The 27,501-nt window shown below is 45.6% G+C and overlaps 1 protein-coding gene across 1 annotated transcript in view; it reads right to left on the reverse strand.

Annotated features, from left to right (window-relative positions):
• FRMPD2 (FERM and PDZ domain containing 2) overlaps positions 1-27,501 on the reverse strand; it is a 119,838-nt gene that overhangs the window by 50,015 nt on the left and 42,322 nt on the right. The window contains 7 exon segments of the mRNA XM_038578012.1: positions 3,996-4,179; positions 9,023-9,178; positions 16,048-16,186; positions 16,848-16,998; positions 22,829-23,003; positions 23,870-23,941; positions 25,836-25,971. Of these exon segments, the coding sequence (XP_038433940.1) occupies positions 3,996-4,179; positions 9,023-9,178; positions 16,048-16,186; positions 16,848-16,998; positions 22,829-23,003; positions 23,870-23,941; positions 25,836-25,971 (1,013 nt within the window).

Below are 27,501 nucleotides of genomic sequence, written 5' to 3' on the forward strand. Positions count from 1 at the left end.
AAAATCGTTTGTATTTCCTTGGTGTTGGTAGTGATCTCTCCTTTCTCATTCATGATTTTATTAATTTGAGTCTTCTCTCTCTTCTTTTTAATAAGGCTGGCTAATGGTTTATCTATCTTATTAATTCTTTCAAAGAACCAACTCCTGGTTCTGTTGATCTGTTCCACAGTTCTTCTGGTCTCGATTTCGTTGAGTTCTGCTCGAATCTTTATTAACTCCCTTCTTCTCTTGGGTGTAGGATCTATTTGCTGTTTTTTCTCTAGCTCCTTTATGTGTAAGGTTAGCTTTTGTATTTGAGTTCTTTCCAGTTTTTGAATGGATGCTTGTATTGCGATGTATTTCCCCCTTAGGACTGCTTTTGCTGCATCCCAAAGATTTTGAACGGTTGTATCTTCATTCTCATTAGTTTCCATGAATCTTTTTAATTCTTCCTTAATTTCCTGGTTGACCCTTTTATCTTTTAGCAGGATGGTCCTTAACCTCCATGTGTTTGAGGTCCTTCCAAACTTCTTGTTGTGATTTAGTTCTAATTTCAAGGCATTATGGTCCGAGAATATGCAGGGGACAATCCCAATCTTTTGGTATCGGTTCAGACCCGATTTGTGACCCAATATGTGGTCTATTCTGGAGAAAGTTCCATGTGCACTTGAGAAGAATGTGTATTCAGTTGAGTTTGGATGTAAAGTTCTGTAGATATCTGTGAAATCCATCTGGTCCAGTGTATCATTTAAAGCTCTCGTTTCTTTGGAGATGTTTTGCTTAGAAGACCTATCGAGTATAGAAAGAGCTAGATTGAAGTCACCAAGTATAAGTGTATTATTATCTAAGTATTTCTTCACTTTGGTTAATAATTGATTTATATATTTGGCAGCTCCCACATTCGGAGCATATATATTGAGGATTGTTAAGTCCTCTTGTTGAATAGATCCTTTAGTATGATATAGTGTCCCTCTTCATCTCTCACTACAGTCTTTGGGGTAAATTTTAGTTTATCTGATATAAGGATGGCCACCCCTGCTTTCTTTTGAGGACCATTCGAATGGTAAATGGTTCTCCAACCTTTTATTTTCAGGCTGTAGGTGTCCTTCTGTCTAAAATGAGTCTCTTGTAGACAGCAAATAGATGGGTCCTGCTTTTTTATCCAGTCTGAAACCCTGCGCCTTTTGATGGGGTCATTAAGCCCGTTCACATTCAGAGTTACTATTGAGAGATATGAGTTTAGTGTCATCATGATATCTATTCAGTCTTTGTTTTTGTGGACTGTTCCACTGAACTTCTTCTTAAAGGGGAATTTTAAGAGGCCCCCTTAAAATTTCTTGCAGAGCTGGTTTGGAGGTCACATATTCTCTCAGTTGCTGCCTGTCTTGGAAGCTCTTTATCTCTCCTTCCATTTTGAATGAGAGCTTTGCTGGATAAAGTATTCTTGGTTGCATGTTCTTCTCATTTAGGACCCTGAATATATCCTGCCAGCCCTTTCTGGCCTGCCAGGTTTCTGTGGAGAGGTCTGCTGTTACCCTAATACTCCTCCCCATAAAAGTCAGGGATTTTTTGTCTCTTGCTGCTTTAAGGATCTTCTCTTTATCTTTGGAATTTGCAAGCTTCACAATTAAATGTCGAGGTGTTGAACGGTTTTTATTGATTTTAGGGGGGGATCTCTCTATTTCCTGGATCTGAATGCCTGTTTCCCTTCCCAGATTAGGAAAGTTTTCAGCTAGAATTTGTTCAAATACATATTCTGGCCCTCTGTCCCTTTCGGCGCCCTCGGGAACCCCAATTAAACGTAGGTTTTTCTTCCTCAGGCTGTCGTTTATTTCCCTTAATCTATCTTCATGGTCTTTTAATTGTTTGTCTCTTTTTTCCTCAGTTTCCCTCTTTGCTATCAACTTGTCTTCTAGGTCACTCACTCGTTCTTCCACCTCGTTAACCCTCGTCGTTAGGACTTCTAGTTTGGATTGCATCTCATTCAATTGATTTTTAATTTCTGCCTGATTAGCTCTAAATTCTGCAGTCATGAAGTCTCTTGAGTCCTTTATACTTTTTTCTAGAGCCACCAGTAGCTGTATAATAGTGCTTCTGAATTGGCTTTCTGACATTGAATTGTAATCCAGATTTTGTAACTCTGTGGGAGAGAGGACTGTTTCTGATTCTTTCTTTTGAGGTGATGTTTTCCTTCTAGTCATTTTGCTCAGTGCAGAGTGGCCAAAAGCAAGTTGTATTGGGAAAAAGAGAAAAAGAGAGGAGAGAAAGAAGGAAAGAAAAGAGAGAGAAAAAAAAGGGAAGAAAAAGAAAAAAAAAACGAAAAAAAAAAAAAAAGAAGAAAAAGAGAAAGAAAAAGAAAGGAGAAAAAAAGGGGGTGGGGGAAGGAAACAAATCAAAAAGCAAAACAAAACAAAAACAAAAACAAAAACAAACAAACAAAAAAAAGAACCACCGGGGAGTATCTTCTGATTCTGTGTTCTTTAAGTCCCTTGGCTTCTCCTGGAAGTTGTCAGTCTAGCTGATCTTCTGGGGGAGGGGCCTGTTGTGCTGATTTCCAGGTGTTAGCAGTTGGGGGAGGTGCTGTGCCCCTGCCTGGTGCAGGGCTCAGTGGGGGTTGTTTACCCCCTGAGGCCGCAGGAGGAACAGCCCCAGTGGCGGGGCAGCTCTGGAAACCTGGATTCAGCTCCGGTAGGAATTCCAGAGCTCTCCGTCTGCAGGGCCTGGAGGCTCCGGGGCGGGGCCGCGGATCTGCTCAGCTGGGGCAGGAGCGTCCTCGCTGTCCTGGGCCCTCCCGGCCTCTGCCTGTCCCGGGGGAGGCGGGATCCTGGGCTGTGTCCCGGCGCCCTGTGCTCCGGGGCCTGCGCTGGTGGATTCGCGCTCCCGGGCCGCGCAGCCCCCTCCGCGGAGCCGCCGCCCGAGCCCCTCCGAGCTGCTCCTGGAACCGCGCAGCCCCCTCCGCACGGAGCCTCTTCCTCCTCCCGAGCCCCTCCGAGCTGCTCCCGGGGCCGCGCAGCCCCCTCCGCGGAGCCGCCGCCCGAGCCCCTTCAGCTGCTCCGGGTCCCACCGGGTCCCGCCGTGCGCGCTGCAGCCCTTAGGGAGCTCGGCGCACTCTCCCGGGGCGCAGGTGTCTGTTAGTGTCCCCGGGAGCCCGAGGGCATCCCCGCCCTCCTGGGTCCTGCTCCACCTCCCCGCGAGCCCCTTTCCGCCCGGGAAGGTCGGTGCAGCTCCTGCGTCTCCGGGACGGGGCTCTCCTGTCCTGGGGACACTCGCCCCGGCCTCAGCCCGGCTCCTCGCGGGGCCCCTCCCCCTTGGAGGCCTTTGTTCCTTTATTTCTTTTTCCCCGTCTTCCTACCTTGATAGATGCGCGAACTCTTCTCACTGTAGCATTCCAGCTGGTCTCTCTTTAAATCTCAGGCCGAATTCATAGATTTTCAGGATAATTTGAAGGTTTTCTAGGTAATTTGGTGGGGACAGGTGATTTGGGGACCCTACTCTTCCGCCATCTTGCTCCTCCCCCCTCGACTTTTAAATTTTCAAAGGCACCAAAGGTCTGCAGTCCCCAGCATCCTGTAGCACACCTGTAGTCTGTGGGAGACAGGCTGAATGTCTCAGGACACTGTGTGCACAGGGAAATTTTAAAACATACAGGAAAAAATTTGAAAATTTGGCAGATTTCACACCACCTATGGGGGCTCTCCTCTCCCATCTTCCAACGCCAACCTTGCTATCAGCATCAGTGGATTCCCCACTTTAGGAGAACTCCACCCAGAGAGAAGGTATAGCGTTTTCAGCTGATGGCTACCCATGGGGGTGCACAGGGACCTGGCAAGAAATGGTGGGGAGGAAACGGCCTCCTGGGGACTCCTCTGGTAGGCTTCTTTCAAATACGCCACAATGTATCCCAGTACTGGTTGTGAGCTTATCTGGTCAGGGGAAGATCATATGACTCCGCTGCTCCTTTATGGGGGCAACAGACCAAAGGGAAATGAAGCAGTTATCCACTGAGCTACACTCACACAAATAGAAATCTTCCTGATCTCTCCACTGAAACTGCAAAGTTGCAATTCTGCTGTTGTTTTTCACTTCGTAGAATATGACATCCTTGGCACAGATCCCCAAGGCCATCTCCCCTGCTCCCTTTATCTTCTCTGGGAGAACGTGGTGAACTAGCACACCATATTCTGGGAGCTGCTGAGTGACCTGGAGCAAGAAAAAAAGCCAATTGAGAAGAGACAGTCCCACTAACCTAAAATAATAGGCTTCAGACCAATTCATGAAAAGCATTTTCACAGATGTTCCAAAAACTAAGAGTAGGATTGCCCAAATACGCTTAGGAAAACACTGAGCTAACCAGATCGCCTTACTACAGAATTTCTCCTCACCTCTACTATGATAGCATTTCCTATTTTATTAACCCTAGGATTCCTTTTTCATGGAGTACCTAAGCAACACCTGGAACAGTTACCATAAAAATGATACAACAGAATATTAATATTCTGAACAAGGTTTTAGAATTCAGACTCTTCTGGGTCACCTCCAGGGAAGGGATTCCTTTTCCCAATTGTGTCTATTAAGGTCTATTGAAATGTTATCTGCTACAACCCCTTCATTTTACAAATGGAAAAACTGAGATCCAGGCAGGGAAAGGCCCCTTCCAGATGGTCAGCACCACTGTGAGAGCAAGATAAGTCGTGAACATCCTGCAGAGTAAATGAGCAATCACTGGCAATGACATCTTTCACCATGTCACAGTGCATTGCTGGGGTCCCTCCAGTCCAAGGTCTGTCCTCAGTTCACTAGCTCAGAATAATGAATTTTGTCAGAGTCCTGAGGGTCAATCAGAGATGAAGACTGCATCAGGCCCATCAGATTCTTAAGAGATTGGAGTATAAACTTGATGCAGATGTTTTTATGTTTGAATGGTAATCACATCTCTATCCTGGTATCTAGCCTCTGCATCTTCACCTGCAGACTTCAGGCCTCATCAGAAGACTGATGCACCTGGACTTACAGCAGGGACTTCTTGCTCCCTCTCAGAAGGGTTTCATTGGTGAGATCTGGTATCCTATCCCTACCCCTGCCCCCAACAGAGAGCACTCTGCCAAGGCCAATTTCTCCCACCCCCCAGACAGGGTAATAACAATAGGGACAAATTATGACTTTGAGAGCTCCTTTCTCAGGATATTTGCTGTGCTTTTTTTCTTCTGTTAATAATCTCTGCCGACAGGTTATACTGCCCGCAGAGCCTACAGCTCTTCATATGATGTTGATTCAGTTTCTGGGCCTTGAGCCTGCTTGTTTTAACTTTGGAGGCACTGTTCATCACCATTGTTGTCATCAGCAGTAGCATCCAAAACACTATTGAGCACTTCATGCTGAAATATCCAATGGCCAGACTAGGCATGTGCTTAGGTATTAAATTAGGGTGATCCCAAAGCAATAAAGTAAATTCTTTTAAATAATTTGATGTGATATTTCCAAAAAAAATTTAAAGCCTTAGACTTCACTAGGATAAAGATGCCTTTGCTAGACTCCCTTACATGTTTTAATTGTTTAGTATTTAATTTTAGTTTTTTTTAATTTTAGTTTTTATTTTATTTTTTAAGTATATAGAGAAGGATGTGATCCTGAAGTACTTGGAGTGACAAAATGTTTAAATGGCAAAGCACCAGTGTGCCCTGGGTGGCTCAGTTGGTTAAGCACCCAACTCTTGATTTTGGCTCAGGTCATGATCTGAGGGTCATGAAACAGCCCTGTACTGGGCTCCAAGCTGGGTGTGGAGCCTGCTTAAGATTCTCTTACCCTCTTCCTTGGCCCCTCCCCCCGCCTCTCTCTTTAAAAAATTAAAAATTAAAAATAAAATGGCAAAGCGCCATGAAAACATTTCCCATGTACCATGCTGTTTAATCTTTACAGCAATCACAACAGCAATCTTTTCTCTTTTCAAATGAGAAAGTAGATTTACTTAGGAGCCAGAAATGGAAGTATAAGTCTGTCTATTTCTGAGTCTTCACTCTTAGCAACTAACATACAGAGTTCCCATCACATTTGGAAACATGGGTGAGTATACATAAGATCCTCAGGGGCATTTTCAATTGGTAAAAAAATAAATATTATCTATGTCTCCATTCTCTACTAGGAAATCCTCTGGAGCACCTCTCCTGGGCATTCCATGTTGTGATTGCTAATTGTCCTCTCAGAGGTTCCTTTATCTTCATGTGCTTAGAGGCATCTCACTATCTTCTCCTTCTCCCTACAGTGGCAGCCAGGTTTAACTGGACTCAGGCTCTCCTGGCTCCCAGCATATGCAGCATCCTTGCTGTATTGTAAACTGTTGGAACAAGCAGACTGTTTCATCAAGAGAGTCATAACTACTCATATCCTTTGACCCTATGATTCCATTCCTGGCAATCTGTCCTAAGAAAATGTACTGCGTAATCAAGACCAACACTTCTCTAGTGATGGTTGGTGCAGACTAGCAGGGTTGGGTTGGGTGACTGGCTCCCAGAGATAAAGATCTCCTAAAGGCAGTACTGTCTTGAAAGGGATCATCAGGCAATCTTCAGAAAGCACATTTACAAAACATTTGTGATTATTTGGGGCATGCATATGTTATAATGCTAAATGAAGTAAAACACAGGATATAAGCACTATGATTTCAACAGCTAAAAAGAACAAAGAAAAGGAAATGTTTTAATAGTATATCAAAACCCCTCATTATTGTGAAAAAAAAAATGGTTCCCTGGTTGAAGAGGTTTGGAAAACATGGAGTTAACCTCAAACAGGTTAGGTTGTTCTGGCATTAGTATGCTAATGTAGTCGTGAAACTTCCTGACAGAGCATGTCATTCAGCATCACCCACATAGGATTTCTGCCAAGTCTACCAGCGTGAGATGGTGAGATGATGAACTAGCAGAATTAGCCATTGGTGAACTGGAAGCCAAGAGGCATCTGATAATGGAAGAGAGGAGCCACAAGGAGCTGTAATTAAATAATCCAGTGGCTGTTTATGGAGTTACTGAGCCTGTGAGGGGCCCTGAAGATTCGGGACCTTGACATTTACAACCTAGTAGGGAGGACAAGAAATGTGTAGAAAGGACTGCAATCCGAGTGTCTTGGCAATATTTATCAGCAATGTTCAAATGGTTATAACCTGAGACGCTGGCATTCCACTCATGAGCTTCTATCCCTAAGGAATTATGCACAAAGGCAGCTAAAGACTTGGGTAGCAAAAGTGCTAATCTCAGTATTGTTTAAAATAGTCCCCTATTTAAAATAATTTATGTGCCAAACAATGGAGTATTGAGAAAAAACTTAGGGTACACCATGTGTTGATTTAAAATAAAGTTTCAAAATGTTGGTGAGATGGGATTATAAAAATACACAAAACTGCATATATAATATAAACCTAATTTTAAATGTGTATACACATGTGAAGGCACAGAACAAAGGAGAATGAATATAAGAAGATAGAATTGTGCTGTCTCCAGAGGGCAGAATCATGAGCAAATTGTTACTTTTATAATTATGGATGGGGCGTTAGATTTTGCTTAACTAACATTCACCCAAACGAGAAGGGTCCCAATGTGCCATGGGGATCACAAAGCCCTTTCGTGTCTCATGCAGCAGGGGTGACACACAGCCCTCGCAGGCCCAACCAGCCAGCACAGGGAACTCAAAACCCAGCGTTCCTTGAAACTGATAAGATGGCATGCAAATTAAGTCAAATCTATTCGACAAAACAAAATCTCACTGTATTTCTATTATGAGATGGTGGCTTCCTTCACAACCAATTTTCATCATTCAACCAGGAGAAGGAGGGACACAGAGAGCCTGGGGAGGGGTGAGCAGGTGGGCATCTTTGGGCCCAGAGAGGCCTCCATTGGCTCAAGTCCTTGGCCTCCCCACAGATTCTGTGGTTCTGCCTCCACCTTCCATCAGACGTGTGCTCATGGCTTTGAGGAGTCCACTCGCCCCTCATCAAAGGAAGGCTGCATCCTCTAGACAAAGAACATGGGCGAAGACTGGAATATAGAAAGCAGTGAGCACCTTTCCACCAGGGCTTCTCAAATGAAGTGTTTGTAAGTTTACATGGGTGAGGTATTACCATCTGCCAAGTGGCAGACCAAAAAGAAAGGCCAGATCTCCTCTGGACAGTTCTGCTTCCAAATGTCCATCTCTATTAAAGGCCAAAAACACGGATACATTTCCTATCCATCTTGGGAAACTTTTGTACAGAGAAATGTACAAATCTGGAGCTTGTTTTGAAATTCCTCCTCAGCTCTAAAGGCCAGCCAGGTATCCTACCCTGGGGAACTGAGGGCCCCTAGCTCCATCTACACAGGCGGAGTGGCAGTCCCTCCTATCCTGACATATTGTTATTGTTCTCATCACACAGCATACTCTGCACGACTCTGGTACCTGTCTGTCCTCTCCAGGAGACAGGATACTCTGGGGGCAAGGAGCATGTCCTTTCTGTCTCCATTCCATGAAGCACCTGGCCCAGAGCAGGTAAGTTGTGAGGTGTGCAAAGCTCTTCATCCTAGGCTATGTGTGTGCCCACCAATATGGGGGACTGAAATGCCACTGCTTACACTTGAGGGCTGAGCAGAGTGTGGACCAGAGCTATACCTAGCTGCATGGACCATACCATCTGTGCTGTGCTGAGAACAGTTGCCTGGAAGGCTGGAAACTTAAGGTCTTCCAATGGTTTTGCTTTTGTCTCATACCCCAGTTTGGGGTAGCTGTCCCATATGTCTCTCTGAGAAATGTGATCTCCTCACTTAGAGGAAAGTGACTGTGAATTCTATGGCTAAAGAAAGGCTCAGCGATACCCACTCAGCCCACTAAATCCTACCCATTTGGGGGGATCATTTCCAATGCCACCTGCTTCCAGAAGCCTCTCCTTGGTCTCAAATCCCTTGATCATACCTCCATGTGGGTCAGAGCATATCTGGCCCCCCAGAGAAAGCTCCAGAGGGAAGGGCTGGCTGTGTGCCCTTAAACAACAACACTCCCCCCACCAGGAGACCAGAAGTCTTACCCTCAAGAACTCCAACTCAGCATCCTCTCCCCAGAGCACAGGACTGAGACAGTGCATCTCTGAGACTTCAACTTGGACCTGGAGAGCAGTCATCCTCTCGATCAAACTTGCAGGGATGTAATCCTCAACCCGAAAATAGGCTTTATTCTCTTTCTGCTGGGAAGATGCAGAAGAAAAATGGCATAACCAAGAAGCCTTCTATAGGACTCTGAGCACAAGAGAAGCTTGTCTGCATTCCAAACCCCAGGTAGGGCCCCAGGGCAAGGATGTCCCCTTGAAGTACCCACCTCGGATAGTATTTTCTACTGTGTTAGAAGTTGGCCTAAACCATATGATATGAGTAGAAGGGAGATAAGAGGAGCCACCTGTCTTTGAGACCCTTCTGTATGCCAGGCGGTCCTCAGAACACATTAGCTCCTTCAATCCCACAGTAATCCTATGAGGATGATATTATTAGTACCATTTGCAAGATGAACAAAATGAACGAGGAAGGAAGTCATTCAACAGGGCCAAGATCACACCACTTAGTGACAGAAACAAGATTCAGTCACCCAGGGGATCCCTGGGTGGCTCAGCAGTTTAGCGCCTGCCTTCGGCCCAGGGTGTGATCCTGGAGTCCCAGGATCAAGTCCCACATCGGGCTCCCTGCATGGAGCCTGCTTCTCCCTCTGCCTGTGTCTCTGCCTCTCTCTCTTTCTGTGTCTCTCATGAATGAATAAATAAATAAAATCTTAAAAAAAAAAAGATTCAGTCACTCAAAGTCCTCACACATCCCATGATGCCACACCAGTTCTTGAAAGGCACAGCAAAACCCTGGCCCCAACACTTTGGTTCTTTTTATTTATTTAGCATTTCTGTCTGCTTGTGCTCCTATTATACCGTCCCCTCTTACAAAGGAAGTCTTGGCTGTGCCACCATCTCTCCACATGAAGGGGATTAAGCAGTTGTCCTGTGAACAAGAAAGATCTGTCAACCCCACCTCACCTCAAGCCTGAACCTCCAACCAGCCTGCTCTTTCGGGAACCTGAGGCTGCCACCCCAGCACAAGCAGCTAGGTCAGTGCCACTCACCACCCAGTGCACAGTTCCCTGATATAGACCATGAAGCAGAAAGGTATGCAGAGGGCAGCCCAGGTGGCTCAGCGGGTTAGCGCCGCCTTCAGCCTGGAGTCGCAGGATGGAGTCCCACGTCGGGCTCCCCGCATGGAGCCTGCTTCTCCCTCTGCCTGTGTCTCTGCCTCTCTCTCTCCCTCTGTGTGTCTCTCATGAATAAATAAATAATAAAAATCTTTAAAAAAAGAAAGGTATGCAGAAGCTTTGGGGGGGGGGCTGGTCTTGGGGACCACTGTAGGAATGAGGAAGGCAGAACTTGTCAGAGAAAGCTGACCCTGTCCTTGTATTCCTGATTCCTAATTCCTGGTCACTGGCAGCCCCTCCCAGCTTAAACTTAGGCAAGACATTACCCCATAGCTGAGGGCAACTACCTGTGAGGAAGGCAGCTGGGAGCTGTAAGGATCTTGCCTTCTCAGGGCTGGGGATGGACAGGTCGGCCTGTTGGGGAGATCTGAAGAGAAGAGCACATCACCCACTTCATCCCCATCTCCTGGTGTGGCACAGACCTGTCCCCATGTAGCCATGGACTAAGAGTCCTCAGCTGAGAGTTAGCCCATGCCAGTTCTGGGCTCGACTCAGACACAAGCAGAAAGAAATTGCCCAGCAATCTTCTGCCTAAAAAAGCCTTCAGAATGCCATTAACATGGCCCCAATCCAAAACACTGGCAACACCAAGTGCTGGTGTGGATGTGGAGCAACAGGAACTCTCACCTACTACCAGTGGGAATGCAAAATGGTGCAGCTACTTTAGAAGATAATTGGTCTTCCAAACATAGTCTTACCATAGGATCCAGCCATCATGCTTCTTGGTATTGAACCAAAGGAGCTGAAATCATGCCCACACAGAAGCCTGCACGTAGATGCTTATAGCAACTTCATTCATAATTGCTAAAACTTGAAAGCAAAAGATTCCTCCAGTAGGTAAGTGGATAAAGAAACTGTAGTACATCCAGACAACAAAGTATTATTCAGCACTAAAAGGAAACGAGCTACCAAACCACGAAAGACAAAAGACATGGGGGAGACTTAAGTGCATATTAAGTGAAAGACGTCAATCTGAAAAGACCACACACTTTCTGATGGAAAAAACAGTGATGGACAGTGATGCGTTGATGCGGGTTCATCAGCTGGAATGCATGTACCATTTTGGTGGGAGGTGCTAGGACTATGTCCAAGAGAAGACGTCAATATGGAACTAAAAAGCCCTAACACAAACATGTATTTCCATGTCACTCATAAAAAGAGGAAGATCAGAGGCAATGGGAACAATAGTAACAATATTACCATTTACACGGCACTTCCAGGTGATGCCCAACAGTGAGAGGATGGAAAGGTGAGCAAAGGTCCACCCAGGTAAGGCGCACCGTGTAACCATCCTGAATTATTATTAGGAAGGCCACAGGAAGACATCTGCCATAAAGTGGGAAAGCAGAATGCAACTCAAATGTGGCACTGTTTGCACCTGCGTAAAATCCCCACAGGCAATCAGAGGCTAGAAGGGAGCTCACCATGAGGAAAGCTGTTCCGCCACAAGATGTGATTAAGGAGATTTATTTTTATACCAAAATGTCTTTGTCTCCCTCTTTAAAATGCAAATGTAATCATGTCACTTCCCTGCTTAGAATTCTTCAATGGGTCCCAGTCTTTCACTACAGTGGTTTCCAAATTAATTTTTTTCTCCTAGCACCAGAACCATTTATCAAACAAAATACAAGCCCCTTGGGGGGGCACATAAGGTTTGTTCCAGATCTGGCTTGCAGTGCTGTCTAGCCTCCAGGCCACTTCAGCTAGGGCTGCAGTGACAATGCTGGAGCCCTCCTCTCCTGCCCGCTCAACGACACAGACACAGGGACAGGTCTTCCTGTCTGGGTCTCCCAAAACGCTCTGATGAGCCCACCACAGTGCCTGGCACACAACGAAGCCAGGCCCTGCAAAGTAAGTCCTGGCTGGGCTCTCAGTACCTTACCCAACTTTACAGAGCTGCAATTTTTCTCAGCCTCAGGTGGAAATAACACCAGCTTTGCAGGGTTGACATAGGGCTTAGATGATACCAAACATGGAACGGGCTCTCCATAAATGAGAATTGAGGGAGTAAGGGCCCAAATGAGTGGGTTTGTATAATCTGTTGCCTTTACACCTACAAAGGAAAAGGAGTAGATCTGCCTTTGGGGGCCATGTGGGGACAGCAGAGAGTGTCCTGGAACCACTCTCGTCCATGGCAGTGAGAGAGGTTGAGGCTCCACAGGATCTGGAGAAGGAGCTGGAGGTGGAAGATGGCCGGTAAATAAACATGTATACCATGCCAGGCAGTGGTAAATGCTATGAAGAAAAATGCAGCAAAGTGAAGGCATAAGGAGGGCCTTGGAAGACTCTGGGCATAGCAACACCTTCTGAAGATGGACTGGGAGGAAAGCAAAATGGTTCTGGCATAGTCAAAAAAGTGTTTTTTCAAATTGCAGCTTGTAGCACATTAGTGAGCTAATGATTCATAGGTAGCATTTTTAAAGTTAACTACAATAGAATAGGAAATACCAGTGTGTATCACATATATAAAGGGTGCATCTTATTTCCTAAGTTTTTGCCTCAATTCTGTTCTAGCTACATATGTGTGTGGATTGTGTTATCATCTCTCTCTCTTTCTCTCTCTCTCTCATGGGCATGGCACAGAACATTGGAAAGCCACTGTTCTCAAGCAGCTTTTGATATTGTCCTTGCTCTTAAACCCGGTTACTGAGACGAAGCAGGCAAGCTGTGACAAAGGTCACACACCTTGCCCTCTCCGCCCCACACTGTGTGAGGATGAAGAACATTGATCAGAGTCTCTTCGAGGCATCTACACTTGGCAGTGGCTACAGCTTCTCCTTCCCAGATTCTAGGTATATCTGCATGTCTAGGCCATGTTCTCTGCAGGTTCACATTCAGTGGCTTCTGGACTCTACCCTCTAGGTTGCAGCCTTACACCAAAGAGAGAAGGGCTTTCTCTCTCTCTCTCTCTCTCTCTCTCTCTCTCTCTCAGTAATGCCATGGAAATCCTGTAGTTCTGTCTCATTGGTTCTGATAAAGTCATATGTCTACTCAAGCCAATCACTGTACAGGGAGCTGCCATGCTCTGATTAGTTAGATTTGAGTTATATGGCCTCCCATATTTGCTGGGGCTGCCATAACACATACCACAAGCTGTCATTTAAGACAATGACAGAAACTTATCCTCTCATAGTTCCAGAGGCTAGAAATCCAAGATCAAGTGTGGGCAGGGTTGGTTTCTTCTGAGGCCCCTCCCCTTGGCTTGCAGACTGCCTTCTTCTCCCTGAGTCCTCACACCGTCTCTCTCTCCTGTGCTCCTGGTGTCTTTCTGTGGGTCCCAATCTCTTTGTACAGGGACTCCGATCAGACTGGATTAAGATAAAACCAGAAAGCCTCATTTTGACATAACTGCCTCTTTAAGACCCCATCTCCAAATACAGCCACATTCTGAGTACTAGGGGTTAGAACTTCAACATATAAATCATAAAGGAGCATACTTCATCCATAACACAAAGCCAGACCCAAATGACCCCAGCCAACTCAGAACTTCAGCCAAACACAGCTCCTTTGTTCGCCAAGGATGTAGCATCATGGACCACTAAGTGCTCCCTGGTGGTAGACATATATTTTTAGCTATGCACAACCATTCCCTCTCTTTCTGGAAGCAGAAGGCATCCTTTCTCCCTCTCAGTCTCCTCGCATCTTCATAGTGTGAACTCTACCCTGGTTCTCAGGGTGGCCATATAACTCAAATCTAACTAATCAGAGCATGGTAGCTCCCTGTACAGTGATTGGCTTGAGTAGACATATGACTTTATCAGAACCAATGAGACAGAACTACAGGATTTCCATGGCATTACTGAGAGAGAGAGAGAGAGAGAGAGAGAGAGAGAGAGAGAGAGAGAGGGATCCCTTCTCTCTTTGGTGTAAGGCTGCAACCTAGAGGATAGAGTCCAGAAGCCACTGAATGCGAATCTGCAGAGAACATGGCCTAGAGATGCAGGAAGCCCAAGTCCTGCTGATGTCATTTGAGTACCCTACACCCAGCAAGCCCTAGACATGGTTAGGACCCCAGTCCTGGTGGCTAAAAGTAGACAAGAAGAAGCTACTGAGTAAGCAAGTAAAAGGACTAGAAGGGTAGAGAGGACCTGAATACTTCAGAATTGCAAGACAGTGAGTTACATGTTTTATTCAAGCCAATCTAAGCTGAATTTTCTGTCACTTGTTATCAAGACAGCACTGAATCATCACTTCTCCTGGCCAAGGGGTGTAAAGGAGATGTCAAAAAACACCAGAAGGTGGAAGGAGGGTCCCTTCTACTTGTAAAGAGGCCAGGAAATTTGTGTGGCTGGGTTTGGCCTTGGAGGGTGGGTAAGGTGACAATGGATGTGCAAACACTGCTGGGAAAGCATGCAAAGGCTCAGGGGCATAGGGATTAAACCTTTCACTTTCCTTCACGTAGTCCTCAGGTCCTCTCTTGAGTATATCTTCTGGGAGTTAAGCACTTCCTAGAGGCACCCAGCTTTTGTCATATGGCAATGGCAAAATCCGTCAAGATAAAGCCCAGTGGGCTGGTGGGGAGCCCAACCTTCCTCAGTCTTCCCTCCCACTTCTACTGATGCAGACTCCACATTTGGACAGTATGTCACACTTCTGAGTCTCATGACTTGGGCTCAGTTGAGGTCTACTGCCAAGCCCCTTTCCACTCATCTGGAACATAGGTGGAAGCTTTGTGAACTCAGAACAAAGTTGCCCTACTCTCTGTAACAGCTCACCTGGCTGGTCCCTCTTTCCTGCCTGGTGTACCTATTTTGAATCTTAAGTAAGTGAAGATATTAATAACATCCAGTGAAATAAGTCAATCGGAGAAGGACAAACATTATATGTTCTCATTCATTTGGGGAATATAAATGATAGTGAAAGGGAATAGAAGGGAAGGGAGAAGAAATGGGTAGGAAATATCAGAAAGGGAGACAGAACATAAAGACTCCTAACTCTGGGAAATGAAGTAGGGGTGGTGGAAGGGGAGGAGGGCGGGGGGTGGGGGTGAATGGGTGATGGGCACTGAGGGGGGCACTTGACGGGATGAGCACTGGGTGTTATTCTGTATGCTGGCAAACTGAACACCAATAAAAAATAAATTTATTATTTAAAAAAAAATCCCTCCCAACTTTGATGTATCTGTAAATTAAACAACCAGTAAAGAAAAATAAATAAATAAATAATAACCAGTAGACTCTATAAGTCCCTGAGGACTGTAACACAGAACCATCACAGGGAAATTTAATCAAAGAAACGTATGTGTGATTCTGCTGCATGGCAGGGCTTGGCCAAAAAGATTAGAGATTTTGAGAGGCAGCGTGCCCAGCAGAATAAGCACTGGCCTAGGAGTCAGATACATCTAGGCTCAAATTTAGACTTTACCATTCTCTAGCCACATGAGTCTCAGATTGTTCTTCCACAAAATGTGAGTAATGGCAGTGCTGTGAGGATTGAGTGGAAAATATCTAGGTCAATGCTAAGTACAGAGTGATCTCTTAATAAAGGTTGTCTATTACTGTTGGTAAGGATGATGATGATGGGAAGTCAATAATTGAGTAAATTATTGTTTTTAGGAGAAACCTTAGTTTGAATTACATTACAATGTATATATTTAACTTGTTCATCTTTGTCTTCTCCACAGCCTAGTAAAAACAGTCAATGAAAGCTTGTTGGATTAGATGGCTGGCTGGGTGGATGGGTGGATGGATGGATACCATTTACCTCAATCTTAGTGGTAGATGCTGAAAACGCTTCTCAAAGTCTGTCTCCCTATGTCTAATAGTTCTCCCTTTTCCTATAACTGCTTCTCCAATGACCCCACCACAGGCCGCAGGTGTCCACCCCTACCTCCTCGGGGTAATTGCCAAATTCAGCCTGCAAGGCAAGGACCGCCAGCTGCAGCAGTGTCTCATCATTGCAGTACAGCTTCTCCTCCAGAATGTCTTTCCGAAGCTGCAGATAAAATTGATGCCTTGTCTGGCTGTGCCTGGGAAAGAAATGCAGGAATAAGGGCCGCTGGAATGCTGTGGAGGTGGGAGGTGGGGAGAAGAATACTAAAACCAGAGGGTTTTCTCAGTCTGGGAAGCAGGGAAGGGACAAAAGATGGGATACAAGCCAACAGAACCCAGAATGCAATGTCAGTAAGAGGAGTATGGTTTCCTTTATACACATCATGCCACCTGCCATGAGTTGAAGGGTACTCTGTGCCAGGCACTTGACACAACACCCACAGAGATGTTTGCTGCTGCAGTTCAAGTGAGAAAACTATGTTCAGATGATGTTTTTAGTAAGCAAAAGAATAAAGAGGCCATGACCCAACTCCATAGTCACACATAACGCTTTCCTCAATCCTGATCACTGGGTTGCTGAGGAAGGCTCATACTGGGGCCAGGGGAGAACTTTGACTTTGAGTGTGCCGTGTTTGAAACAAAAGGGCAAGTTCTCATTTTTGTCAGGGCCCAAACTCTGATTTGCCCCTTTTCTGTCATGTTGAAATCTAATCAACAAGCTCAACCATGATGACACTTGTTATTTATACGTAATTTACAATTCACCCAGCACTTGCTACCCATTATTTATAACTCTAATGTCAGCCAGCACATACACAGGTCCCTTAAGGAAAAAATGAAGAATTCTGGAGCACTCACTGGAGCTGTGCACAGCAACTGATAAAGAACTTTATCCTCAGAAAGAGTGTGAAGGTATTCAAGGAGGTCTTCTTCTGGGGCTGTTCACTCCAACCTTCAGGGGCTATTTTGCACAACCTGGTTTCATTGTCCAAGAAAAAGAACTCTTTCCCTGAAATAAAAGTAGAGAGGGAAAAGCAGTCAGAGAGGCACCACCCCTTTAGACCCACAGCCCTGAACTCTGCCCAGAATGTCAAACAAGAGACATCTGAGGGCAGGAGAGAGCAGGAAGTAAGTCCTCTGGACACCTGGCACCACAGGACCTTTTCTGGGTCTGTGAGGGGCCAGAAGTCAAAGACAAAGAGGAGAGAGTCAAAGAAGAGAAACTCAGCATCAAGAGGAGGAATGTGATTATTAATCTCAGAGAAGATGTCACTTAAGAGCTGCTTTTCAGCTACCGCCATATGCAGATAAAGTGAAAAACAGATGAATGAGTATTCATTCCGTTCCTGCTGTGTGCCAAGCCATTAGCCTCAACTGGACCATCCCCAAATCTTCCCCAGGCATTGGCATAATATGGATTGAATGTTTGCACCTCCCCAAAGTTCTTACCCCCAAAATAGTGGGGGTAAGGTGCAGCCTCTGGGAGGTAATTAGATTTATTGTGGGGCTCCCATGATGGGATTAGTGTGGTAAGAGGAAGAGACCAGGGCTCACTCTCTCTGTCATGTAAGGACACCATGAGAAGGTGGCCACTTGCAAGCCAGGACCAGAACCCCAAATCTAACCACGCTCCAACCCTGATCTCAGACTTCCCAGTCTTCAGAACTGTGAGAAATAAAGATCTGTTGTTTAAGCCACTTAGTCCATGATATTTTGTTTTAGCAGCCCCAGCAAATGAAGACAGGGCATGAGTGGAGTCACCTTTGCCTTCTGACCTGAATGTGGCCATCTTGGAGGCTCCAATCCAAGCTCAGGACATCAGCACCTCTATGAGGAAGGATGAACCAGCCCCTGCCACTGCAGGCACTGCCTCTGCCCCTCTGCCCTCTTCAAGGTGAAGCCTGACCCCCTCCCACTCCCTGCCCCAACCCTGCTCTGCCCCATCCATACCCTTCTCCAGGCTTCACCCTCTCAGCCCAGAGTCACACAACAGGAGGTTGCCTGGGCACAGGAGTTGTGCCAAGTTATAGTTAGCAGACCTGTTAAGTGATAACCAGCCTTTTCTCTCAAAAGCTAGCATGCTAGGGAGACAGAAGGAGCTTCCCAGAGAAGTTCAAATAGTCTTCACCATGCAGCACCCAGACCTCTGCCCCTCTGCCTTCAGCTCTTGTTGCTGAATCTGATTCCCCACAACAACTAAATCTTCCCTTAGGACCACTTTCTCCCCAAGATGTAGGCAGGTCTCCATTACAGTTTGGCTAGCAAAACCTCCCAGGTGGGTTATTTCCAAACCCCAGACTGGTGACTTCTGAATGATTTACCCAGGACACCCCAGGTAAGTAGTTCTACTATGTCCACATGGAAGGGTCCAGGATGAACACCTGACTGGGAGAAAGCAGCCTCAGATAAGGGCAAGTTGGACTCAGCACAAGTACACTGGCTTTCTGTAGGATGCATGTTACAGATCAATAAAAATGAGCACTGGGTGTTATTCTATATGTTGGCAAATTGAACACCAATAAAAAATAAATTTATGTAAAAAATATGATGTTTCCTAAAGATTCTACTATTCACATTTTACAAAAGATGTGGCAAAGGTCAGTCCATCATATCAAAGCATAGAGAGATTGTTCTTTTTTATTTAGGAGAGGGCTCTTTTGCTAGCCAATAGGATCCAACAGTAAGTTAAGAAGATTATTCACCACGACCAAGTGGGATTTATCCCCGGAAGCAAGGCTGGTTCAACACTCGTAAAGCAATCTATGTGATTGATCAGATCAGCAAGAGAAAAAACAAGAACCATATGATCCTCTCATTAGATGCAGAGAAAGCATTTGACAAAGTACAGCATCCATTCCTGATCAAAACTCTTCAGAGTATAGGGATAGAGGGAACATTCCTCAACATCTTAAAAGCCATCTACAAAAAGCCCACAGCAAATATCATTTTCAATGGGGAAGCACTGGGAGCCTTTTCCCTAAGATCAGGAACAAGACAGGGATGTCCACTCTCACCACTGCTATTCAACATAGTACTGGAAGTCCTAGCCTCAGCAATCAGACAACAAAAAGACATTAAAGGCATTCAAATTGGCAAAGAATAAGTCAAACTCTCCCTCTTTGCCGATGACATGATGGTCTACATAGAAAACCCAAAAGCCTCCACCCCAAGATTGCTAGAACTCATACAGCAATTTGGTAGCGTGGCAGGATACAAAATCAATGCCCAGAAATCAGTGGCATTTCTATACACTAACAATGAGACTGAAGAAAGAGAAATTAAGGAGTCAACCCCATTGACAATTGCACCCAAAAGCATAAGATACCTAGGAATAAACCTAACCAAGGAGGTAAAGGATCTATACCCTCAAAACTATAGAACACTTCTGAAAGAAACTGAGGAAGACACAAAGAGATGGAAAAATATTCCATGCTCATGGATTGGCAGAATTAATATTGTGAAAATGTCAATGTTACCCAGGGCAATTTACACGTTTAATGCAATCCCTATCAAAATACCATGGACTTTCTTCAGAGAGTTAGAACAAATCATTTTAAGATTTGTGTGGAATCAGAAAAGACCCCGAATAGCCAGGGGAATTTTAAAAAAGAAAACCATGGCTGGGGGCATCACAATGCCAGATTTCAGGTTGTCCTACAAAGCTGTGGTCATCAAGACAGTGTGGTACTGGCACAGAAACAGACACATAGATCAATGGAACAGAATAGAGAACCCAGAAGTGGACCCTCAATTTTATGGTCAACTAATATTCGACAAAGCAGGAAAGACTATCCCCTGGAAGAAAGACAGTCTCTTCAATAAATGGTGCTGGGAAAATTGGACATCCACATGCAGAAGAGTGAAACTAGACCACTCTCTTGCACCAGACACAAAGATAAACTCAAAATGGATGAAAGATCTAAATGTGAGACAGGATTCCATCAAAATCCTATAGTAGAACACAGACAACACCCTTTTTATAACTTGGCCACAGCAACTTCTTGCAAGATACAACTATGAAGGCAAGAGAAACAAAAGCAAAAATGAACTATTGGGACTTCATCCAGATAAGAAGCTTTTGCACAGCAAAGGATACAGTCAACAAAACTAAAAGACAACCTACAGAATGGGAGAAGATATTTGCAAATGACGTATCAGATAAAGGGCTAGTTTCCAAGATCTATAAAGAACTTCTTAAACTCAACACCAAAGAAACAAACAATCCAATCATGAAATGGGTAAAAGACATGAACAGAAATCTCACAGAGGAAGACATAGACATGGCCAACACGCACATGAGAAAATGCTCTGCATCACTTGCCATCAGGGAAATACAAATCAAAACCACAATGAGGTACCACCTCACACCAGTGAGAATGGGGAAAATTAACAAGGCAGGAAACCACAAATGTTGGAGGGGATGTGGAGAAAAGGGGAACCCTCTTACACTGTTGGTGGGAATGTGAACTGGTGCAGCCACTCTGGAAAACTGTGTGGAGGTTCCTCAAAGAGTTAAAAATAGACCTGCCCTACGACCCAGCAATTGCACTGTTGGGGATTTACCCCAAAGATACAGATGCAATGAAACGCCAGGGACACCTGCACCCCGATGTTTATAGCAGCAATGGCCACAATAGCCAAACTGTGGAAGGAGCCTCGTGTCCATCAAAAGATGAATGGATAAAGAAGATGTGGTCTATGTATACAATGGAATATTCCTCAGCCATTAGAAATGACAAATACCCATCATTTGCTTCAACGTGGATGGAACTGGAGGGTATTATGCTGAGTGAAGTAAGTCAATTGGAGGAGGACAAACATTATATGGTCTAATTCATTTGGGGAATATAAAAATTAGTGAAAGGGAATAAAGGGGAAACAAATAATGAGTGGGAAATATCAGTGAGGGTGACAAAACATGAGAGACACCTAACTCTGCGAAATGAACAAGGGATGGTGGAAAGGGAGTTGGGCAGGGGGTTGGGGGGACTGGGTGATGGGCACTGAGGGGGGCACTTGGCAGGATGAGCCCTGGGTGTTATGCTATATGTTGGCGAATTGAACTCCAATAATTTTTTTTTAAAAAAAGGAGAGGGCTCTTTTGGAGTTCTGTGGAGAGCCTTGGGGAGAGGATACCCCCACCCTACCCCCAGCTTACCCCCACCCATGGCACACTGAATAACCCCCAGGCTCCTCCCATTGGGGATTAGAGAGTAGAACACCGAGATTAGGACTCCTAAGCAAGATCAGCTGGCAGAGCCAGGGGTGAACCTGAAAGCCCATATGATCCCAACTCTGCCTCCTTGCCATTATCCCACACAGAAGTTAAAGGGCTTCAGCAACAGCAAGGCATATTTGTGGAGATGGAAATAGGAGTCTCTTAATGGAAGGGCAGAGATGGGGGGAAAAGGAAGAAGGCTTTCCTTCAGCATCTTTATAATGAATTCTTAACTTAGGCTCCAGGGTGAGGTGCTGATTTTCCATCAGTCCTGTATGATTAGATGGAATTTTTTTCAAATTTTTTATTGTGGTCAAATATACATAATAACATATTTATCATCTTGACCATAGTTAAATGTACAGCTCAGTACTATTAAGTATATTAACACTGCTGTTGCCATCCAGCCCCAGAATTCTTCATCTTGTAGAATGGCAATTCTAAACCTATTGAACCATACCTCCCCAGGCCCCTCCACCCAGCCCCTGGCAACCACCATCCTACTTTATGTCCCTATGATTTTGACTATTCAAGGTACCTCACACAGGTGGAGTCATACAATATTTGTCTTTTTGCAACTGTTTTGTTTCACTTGGCACAACATCCTCCAGGTTCATCCATATTGTAGCATATGCCAGAATGTCCTTCCTTTTTTTTTAAAAAAAGATTTTATTTATTTATTCATGAAAGACACACAGAGAGAGACAGGCAGAGACATAGGTAGAGGGAGAACCAGGCTACCTGTGAGGAGCCTGATGTGGGACTCGATCCCAGGACTCCAAGATCACGCCCTGAGCCGAAGGCAGACGCTTAACCACTGAGCCACCCAGCCTTCCCAATTTCCTTCCTTTTTTAATGTGGAATAACATTCCATTATGTATATAGACCACGTTTTGCATACACATTCATCTGTCAATGGAACACGTCTGTTGCTTACACATTTCAGCTATTCTGAACAATGTTCTTACAAACATAGGTATAAAAATCTCTCTTGAAGAACCTGCTATTGGGATCCCTGGGTGGCGCAGCGGTTTAGCGCCTGCCTTTGGCCCAGGGCGCGATCCTGGAGACCCGGGATCAAATCCCACGTCGGGCTCCCGGTGCATGGAGCCTGCTTCTCCCTCTGCCTGTGTCTCTGCCTCTCTCTCTCTCTCTGTGTGTGACTATCATAAATTTAAAAAAAAGACCCTGCTATTGATTATGTGGGGCGTGCGCACAAAAGTGGAATTGCCAGATCATGTAGTAAATCTGTGTTTAACTTTTTGAGGAACCACCATACTGTTTTCCACGTGGCTGCCCCATTTCATATTCCCACCTACATGGAAATGCTTTCAACATTCACTTATCTGACATCAATGCTTTGAGATTGATCAACCAGACCCAGCACATTGCAGAAACCCACACCATCTTACACACACGATTCCAATATAATCTTCTGCACTTCCTTGACACTCTGCAATGAGCACTTGAAGCATTTTCCATGCTAGCTGATGGTCTAAATGTGCAAGATGAAGCATCCCTACCTCAAGCAATTTTTTTCGAAGGAATAGTGTCCAGATACCCAGATATTTGGGTTATATGAAGCACCAGGCCAGCTATGGGCTACCCAGGAGCCACTTACCTTTCATGTAAGCCAAGCCAAAGTAGGTGAGCTCTCCAAGGTTGATGAAGGACATGACAGCACTGAAGATTGCTCCTGCTGTTGACATAATGTCACATTTCACCTCCAGACACTGACTACTCAACAGCACTACACAGAGCTCCCTGAGAGCCAAATAGGATTTCCCTTTTTTGGTCTGAAAACAATAAATAGTATCAATTGTAAAAATAACTACAAGATATGATGGAGTCTTTGCTGTGGGCTCTCTACTGTGCTAAACACTTTATATGTATTGTATCACTTAATGGCAAACAACCTAAGAGATATGTACATTAGCATTCCTATACAACAGTGGAGAGATGTGTTTCAGAGACAGTGAGGGGACCTGTTAGTAGTAAGGGGTGGCAAGGATTGCAAGGGACAGGTGCCAAAGTTAGTAAGAAGCAGAACTAGACTCAAATCCACACTCTCTGCCAGGCTCCACAGGGACCGTGAAGGCTGGGAGGCAGGTCTAGATGCCTCTCCTTTGATGAAATCCCAGCTGCTCCTCAGGCTCCACCTTCTGGGAGGGCTCAAGCTGGTCAGGGTCCTCAATCATGGATCCAGGTGTTATCTCTCTGAATCTATCCCTCCAGGGACAACACAGAAGAAGGAATAGAGGTAGGTACAGATCCAGTGAAGAGACAGGCTAAGGGGATTGCTCTGAATCAGACATTGGTCAGCAGAGTCACGTGCAAAGATGAGCGGCGGTCTGCCTTCTCGCTTCACCCTCCTTAGATTAATTTCAGATCTATCTGTCTCCACAGCCCCACCCTGACCACAGCTGCCACCGCTCAGCCACCCAGAATGGCCCATTCAAGGAGAAGAGAAAGAGCTGGAGGACCAGGAGCTGGGGTGCAGCTTGGCAGAGGGCTGCAGCAGCAGTCTGGAGGAGAGAGCGAGAACCCCCCCGGGGCCCTCCCAGCCTGAGGCCCTAGTCAGTAGTCAAGAGGCCTCCAGGCCTGCCCAGCAGGATGGTTGGCTCAGCACCCTCCACCTCTGCCCAATTAACCCAGCACTTACCACAATCGAACCAGCCAGATGCAAAATCACCGGGGCCTCTCCAGCCAGCAAGACGAACTCCGGCATAGAGAACTGGCAAAAACCCAGAGTCACTCGTGGTACAGGAGAGAAGTCACATTCCAGGGGGTCTGGTCACCCCCAGCTCTGGGACTAGGCTTCCCCTCCCCTCCTCCCCTACCCATTCTCCCTTCCCCAGAGTCTGCAGGAAACAGGCTTCAGGGAAAAGGGGTTTAACTGGGCTGAAGCCCCAGCTTAAGCTGGGCATCTCAAAGCAGATGTCTTAACAGCAGGTACAGGATTCTTGGTGATGTCCTAGCTATTAAGTTGGGGGTCCACTTCATTATATGTGTCATAATTCTCACATCATTACCTAATCTTTGGTATGTATGAAAATTATAAAACACATTATATGATACAAATATATGTTATATGCCAGAGACCTTTTAAAGTAAAAATAGCTTTAGATTTAGATTAGATGAGACATTTTTCTAGCTCTGTATGTTGAATCAATAACATGCATGGGCAGCTATTCCCAATTTCACATTTTTCGTACCATACTTGTGATGGGGAAGTACTTTCATACCTGTCATTAGTTAGACCCAGCCATCATCCTATGGGGTGCATATTCTCAACCCATTTGGCAGGACATTGAGGCCCAAGAGGTTGGGAAACTCTCCCAAATCTAACACCAGAGAGTGTTAGGACTGGGTGGGCCCTACTAATGTGCCCCTCAAGGGAACCAAACAACCAGACTCCTGTTTCAAAAGGCCAGCCAGTGCATAACTTGTGTCCTGAAAGAATCTCCAGTGGCAGCATCCTAAGTGAGTGATCATGAAGAAAAACCAAAGAAGGCAAAAAAAAAATCCTACTCCCTGACCCTGTGTATATGCCCTGCAAGCTCACGAGAACCTGAGAGGGGCCTCAGAGGGCAGTGGGGGACACTGGGAAGTGTGGAAGCCCAGAGCCACAACGCGGAGGACGTCCTGAGGCTACTGTAGGCTCAACTCATCTCCAATTGGTTAAGGAGCTTTAAGCAAATATCTCTGTGACAGACAGACAAAGACTTTCTGGGGGCATCTAGGTCTGATGTTCCCAAAGGAAAACAGAGGCACAGGCCGAACACCTGGCAAGGACAGCCTCCTGGGTTAACAGCCTGCCCTGCAGGCGCTCATCCCTGCCCCAGGGGACCCTAATCCCCTCGCGGTCACTGAGGGCTTGTATGGTCACTAAAACAGTTTTTCAGCTAATGTCAGTGTTGTTCAAGGAAGGATGTCTTCTAAACATTGGAAGTGGCTCTGCTGGCTGATGGCAGAGCTGCTTCTGGCAGCAGGTGCACCCTGAGACCTTCCCTGATCTCACCCTCTAGCATGCGCTTAGCAGGGTAGACCCTCAGTAGAGACCAACCTGCTCACAAGGAGACAGGGTCCCCAGAAGCATGAGCACACTGCAGGGGCCACCGGACATCTGTCCCTCCTGTCAGCCTGGACATCACAGCCAGTGCAGGATGCCTAAGTACTCCACAGCCTCTACTCCACACACTCACCCCAACCCTATTACCCTCTGTACCAAGTGCAACGGGGAATCTCTCTTCCTCTGCCCCACCCATACCTTTGCTCCCGCCTTTTGCCTGCCCAGAAGGCACCTTCCAAGTACATTGGGCCCTCTTATCACATACCTTGTTTTGCCACCACCCCACATTGATAGTTATGAACATCCTGAGTGGTGGGACCTGACATCTTCAACCTTCTATCCTATACAGTGTCTGCTACCACAAGCCCACTTGATAAACTCCTATTGCCCCAGATTGCAAATTTCAAGTTGGTTTTAGTTTAATTCTGTAAATTTCAGCCCAAGGAGCCTACCCACCCCCCAGAAGACCCTGCCCATTTTCAACTACTGTGTCAGCCACACATAGCTCCCCTCTCAAACCTCTTTGGAGAATGTCCTTTGGTCTTCTTTTGCTCACCTTTCCTTTTCTTTGCAAAAAAGCCCTTTGAGTAGGAGTTGCTGGCTGTGGGGTTTCTGCTGCCACAGAGAGAGTGGAACCGGAGCTTAACCACTGTCTATCCTGAAGCTCTTGGGGAACGTCAATTGGAAGAGCACTAGCCAGTGGTCAAGAAAGGGAGAGATGATGAACAATGGAAACAGCCCACCACACGCAGGTGCTCAGCTGGACAAGGTGTGTCCACTACTTTACCTTTGCCCCAAGCCTATGCGGAGAATTACTGTATCCACTTTTCCAATGAGGCCACTAAATCTGCAGAGCCACAGGAGTGGGGTGGGGTTTGAGGTGGAAGGCCACAGTCCATTTCCTCCCTGCCCCACAACACTGCTTCACAATGAGCACAGCATCACTGTGCTCAGGACACAGAGGTCCTATGACTTCAGCTCCTGAACACCTTGATAGGGTCACTGGAGGTTCTGTCTTTCCTGCTTGGAATTTTAGATATTGTTCAAAACGTTTTCTCGGTTTAAAAAAAAAAAGTACATTATTTATGGAAACAGAAAGAAAACTATTTTCATGGAGAAAAAAGAGAATAGAGTTTTAAATAGCAGGAAAAATCACTATGAGATGAACCCTACAGCATCTTGTCAAGGCCTCAGGTGTGTATGTGACATCAAGTATCACCACAGCCCTTGGCTGAACCAGAGAAGGACAAAATATCAACATGCAAAGAAATAAATACACAAGATTCAAAATTCCTAATGTTCCAGATGTGGGAAGATATAGTCTCATGTGGATTTTTAGCAGATCTAAGCATCTATGTTTGACTGATTCTAAAACCAACCACTTCTTTTCCCTGATCCAAGCACTCTGCATCTCTCTCCCTCTGTTCCTTCCTTTCTCTCTCTCTCTCTCTCTCTCTCTCTCTCTCTCAACTCTGCCATCATCTTGAGAATAATCCCAGGCTAGCCTGCTGGTGATGAGCCAGTGCTCCCCCAGATAATAGCCCGCCACCCCCAGAGGTGAAGCTACAGCTGATCACAGATGCATGAGGGCATCCAGCAAAGTCCAGAAGAACCTCCCAGCTGAGCACAACCTTTTTTTAATTTCCAAACTTACACAATCAAGAGTTAAATAAACCATTTTTTAAATTTATTTTTTATTGGTGTTCAATTTACCAACATACAGAATAACCCCCAGTGCCCGTCACCCATTCACTCCCACCCCCCACCCTCCTCCCCTTCCATCATCCCTAGTTCGTTTCCCAGAGTTAGCAGTCTTTACGTTCTCCCTTTCTGATATTTCCCACCCATTTCTTCTCCCTTCCCTTATATTCCCTTTCACTATTATTTATATTCCCCAAATGAATGAGAACATATAATGTTTGTCCTTCTCCGACTGACTTACTTCACTCAGCATAATACCCTCCAGTTCCATCCACGTTGAAGCAAATGGTGGGTATTTGTCATTTCTAGTGGCTGAGTAATATCCCATTGTATACATAAACCACATCTTCTTTATCCATTCATCTTTCGATGGACACCGAGGCTCCTTCCACAGTTTGGCTATTGTGGACATTGCTGCTAGAAACATCGGGGTGCAGGTGTCCCAGCGTTTCATTGCATCTGTATCTTTGGGGTAAATCCCCAACAGTGCAATTGCTGGGTCGTAGGGCAGGTCTATTTTT

Source organism: Canis lupus, chromosome 28 (genome assembly GCF_011100685.1).
Source record: "Canis lupus familiaris isolate Mischka breed German Shepherd chromosome 28, alternate assembly UU_Cfam_GSD_1.0, whole genome shotgun sequence".
Lineage (NCBI taxonomy): Eukaryota > Metazoa > Chordata > Mammalia > Carnivora > Canidae > Canis > Canis lupus.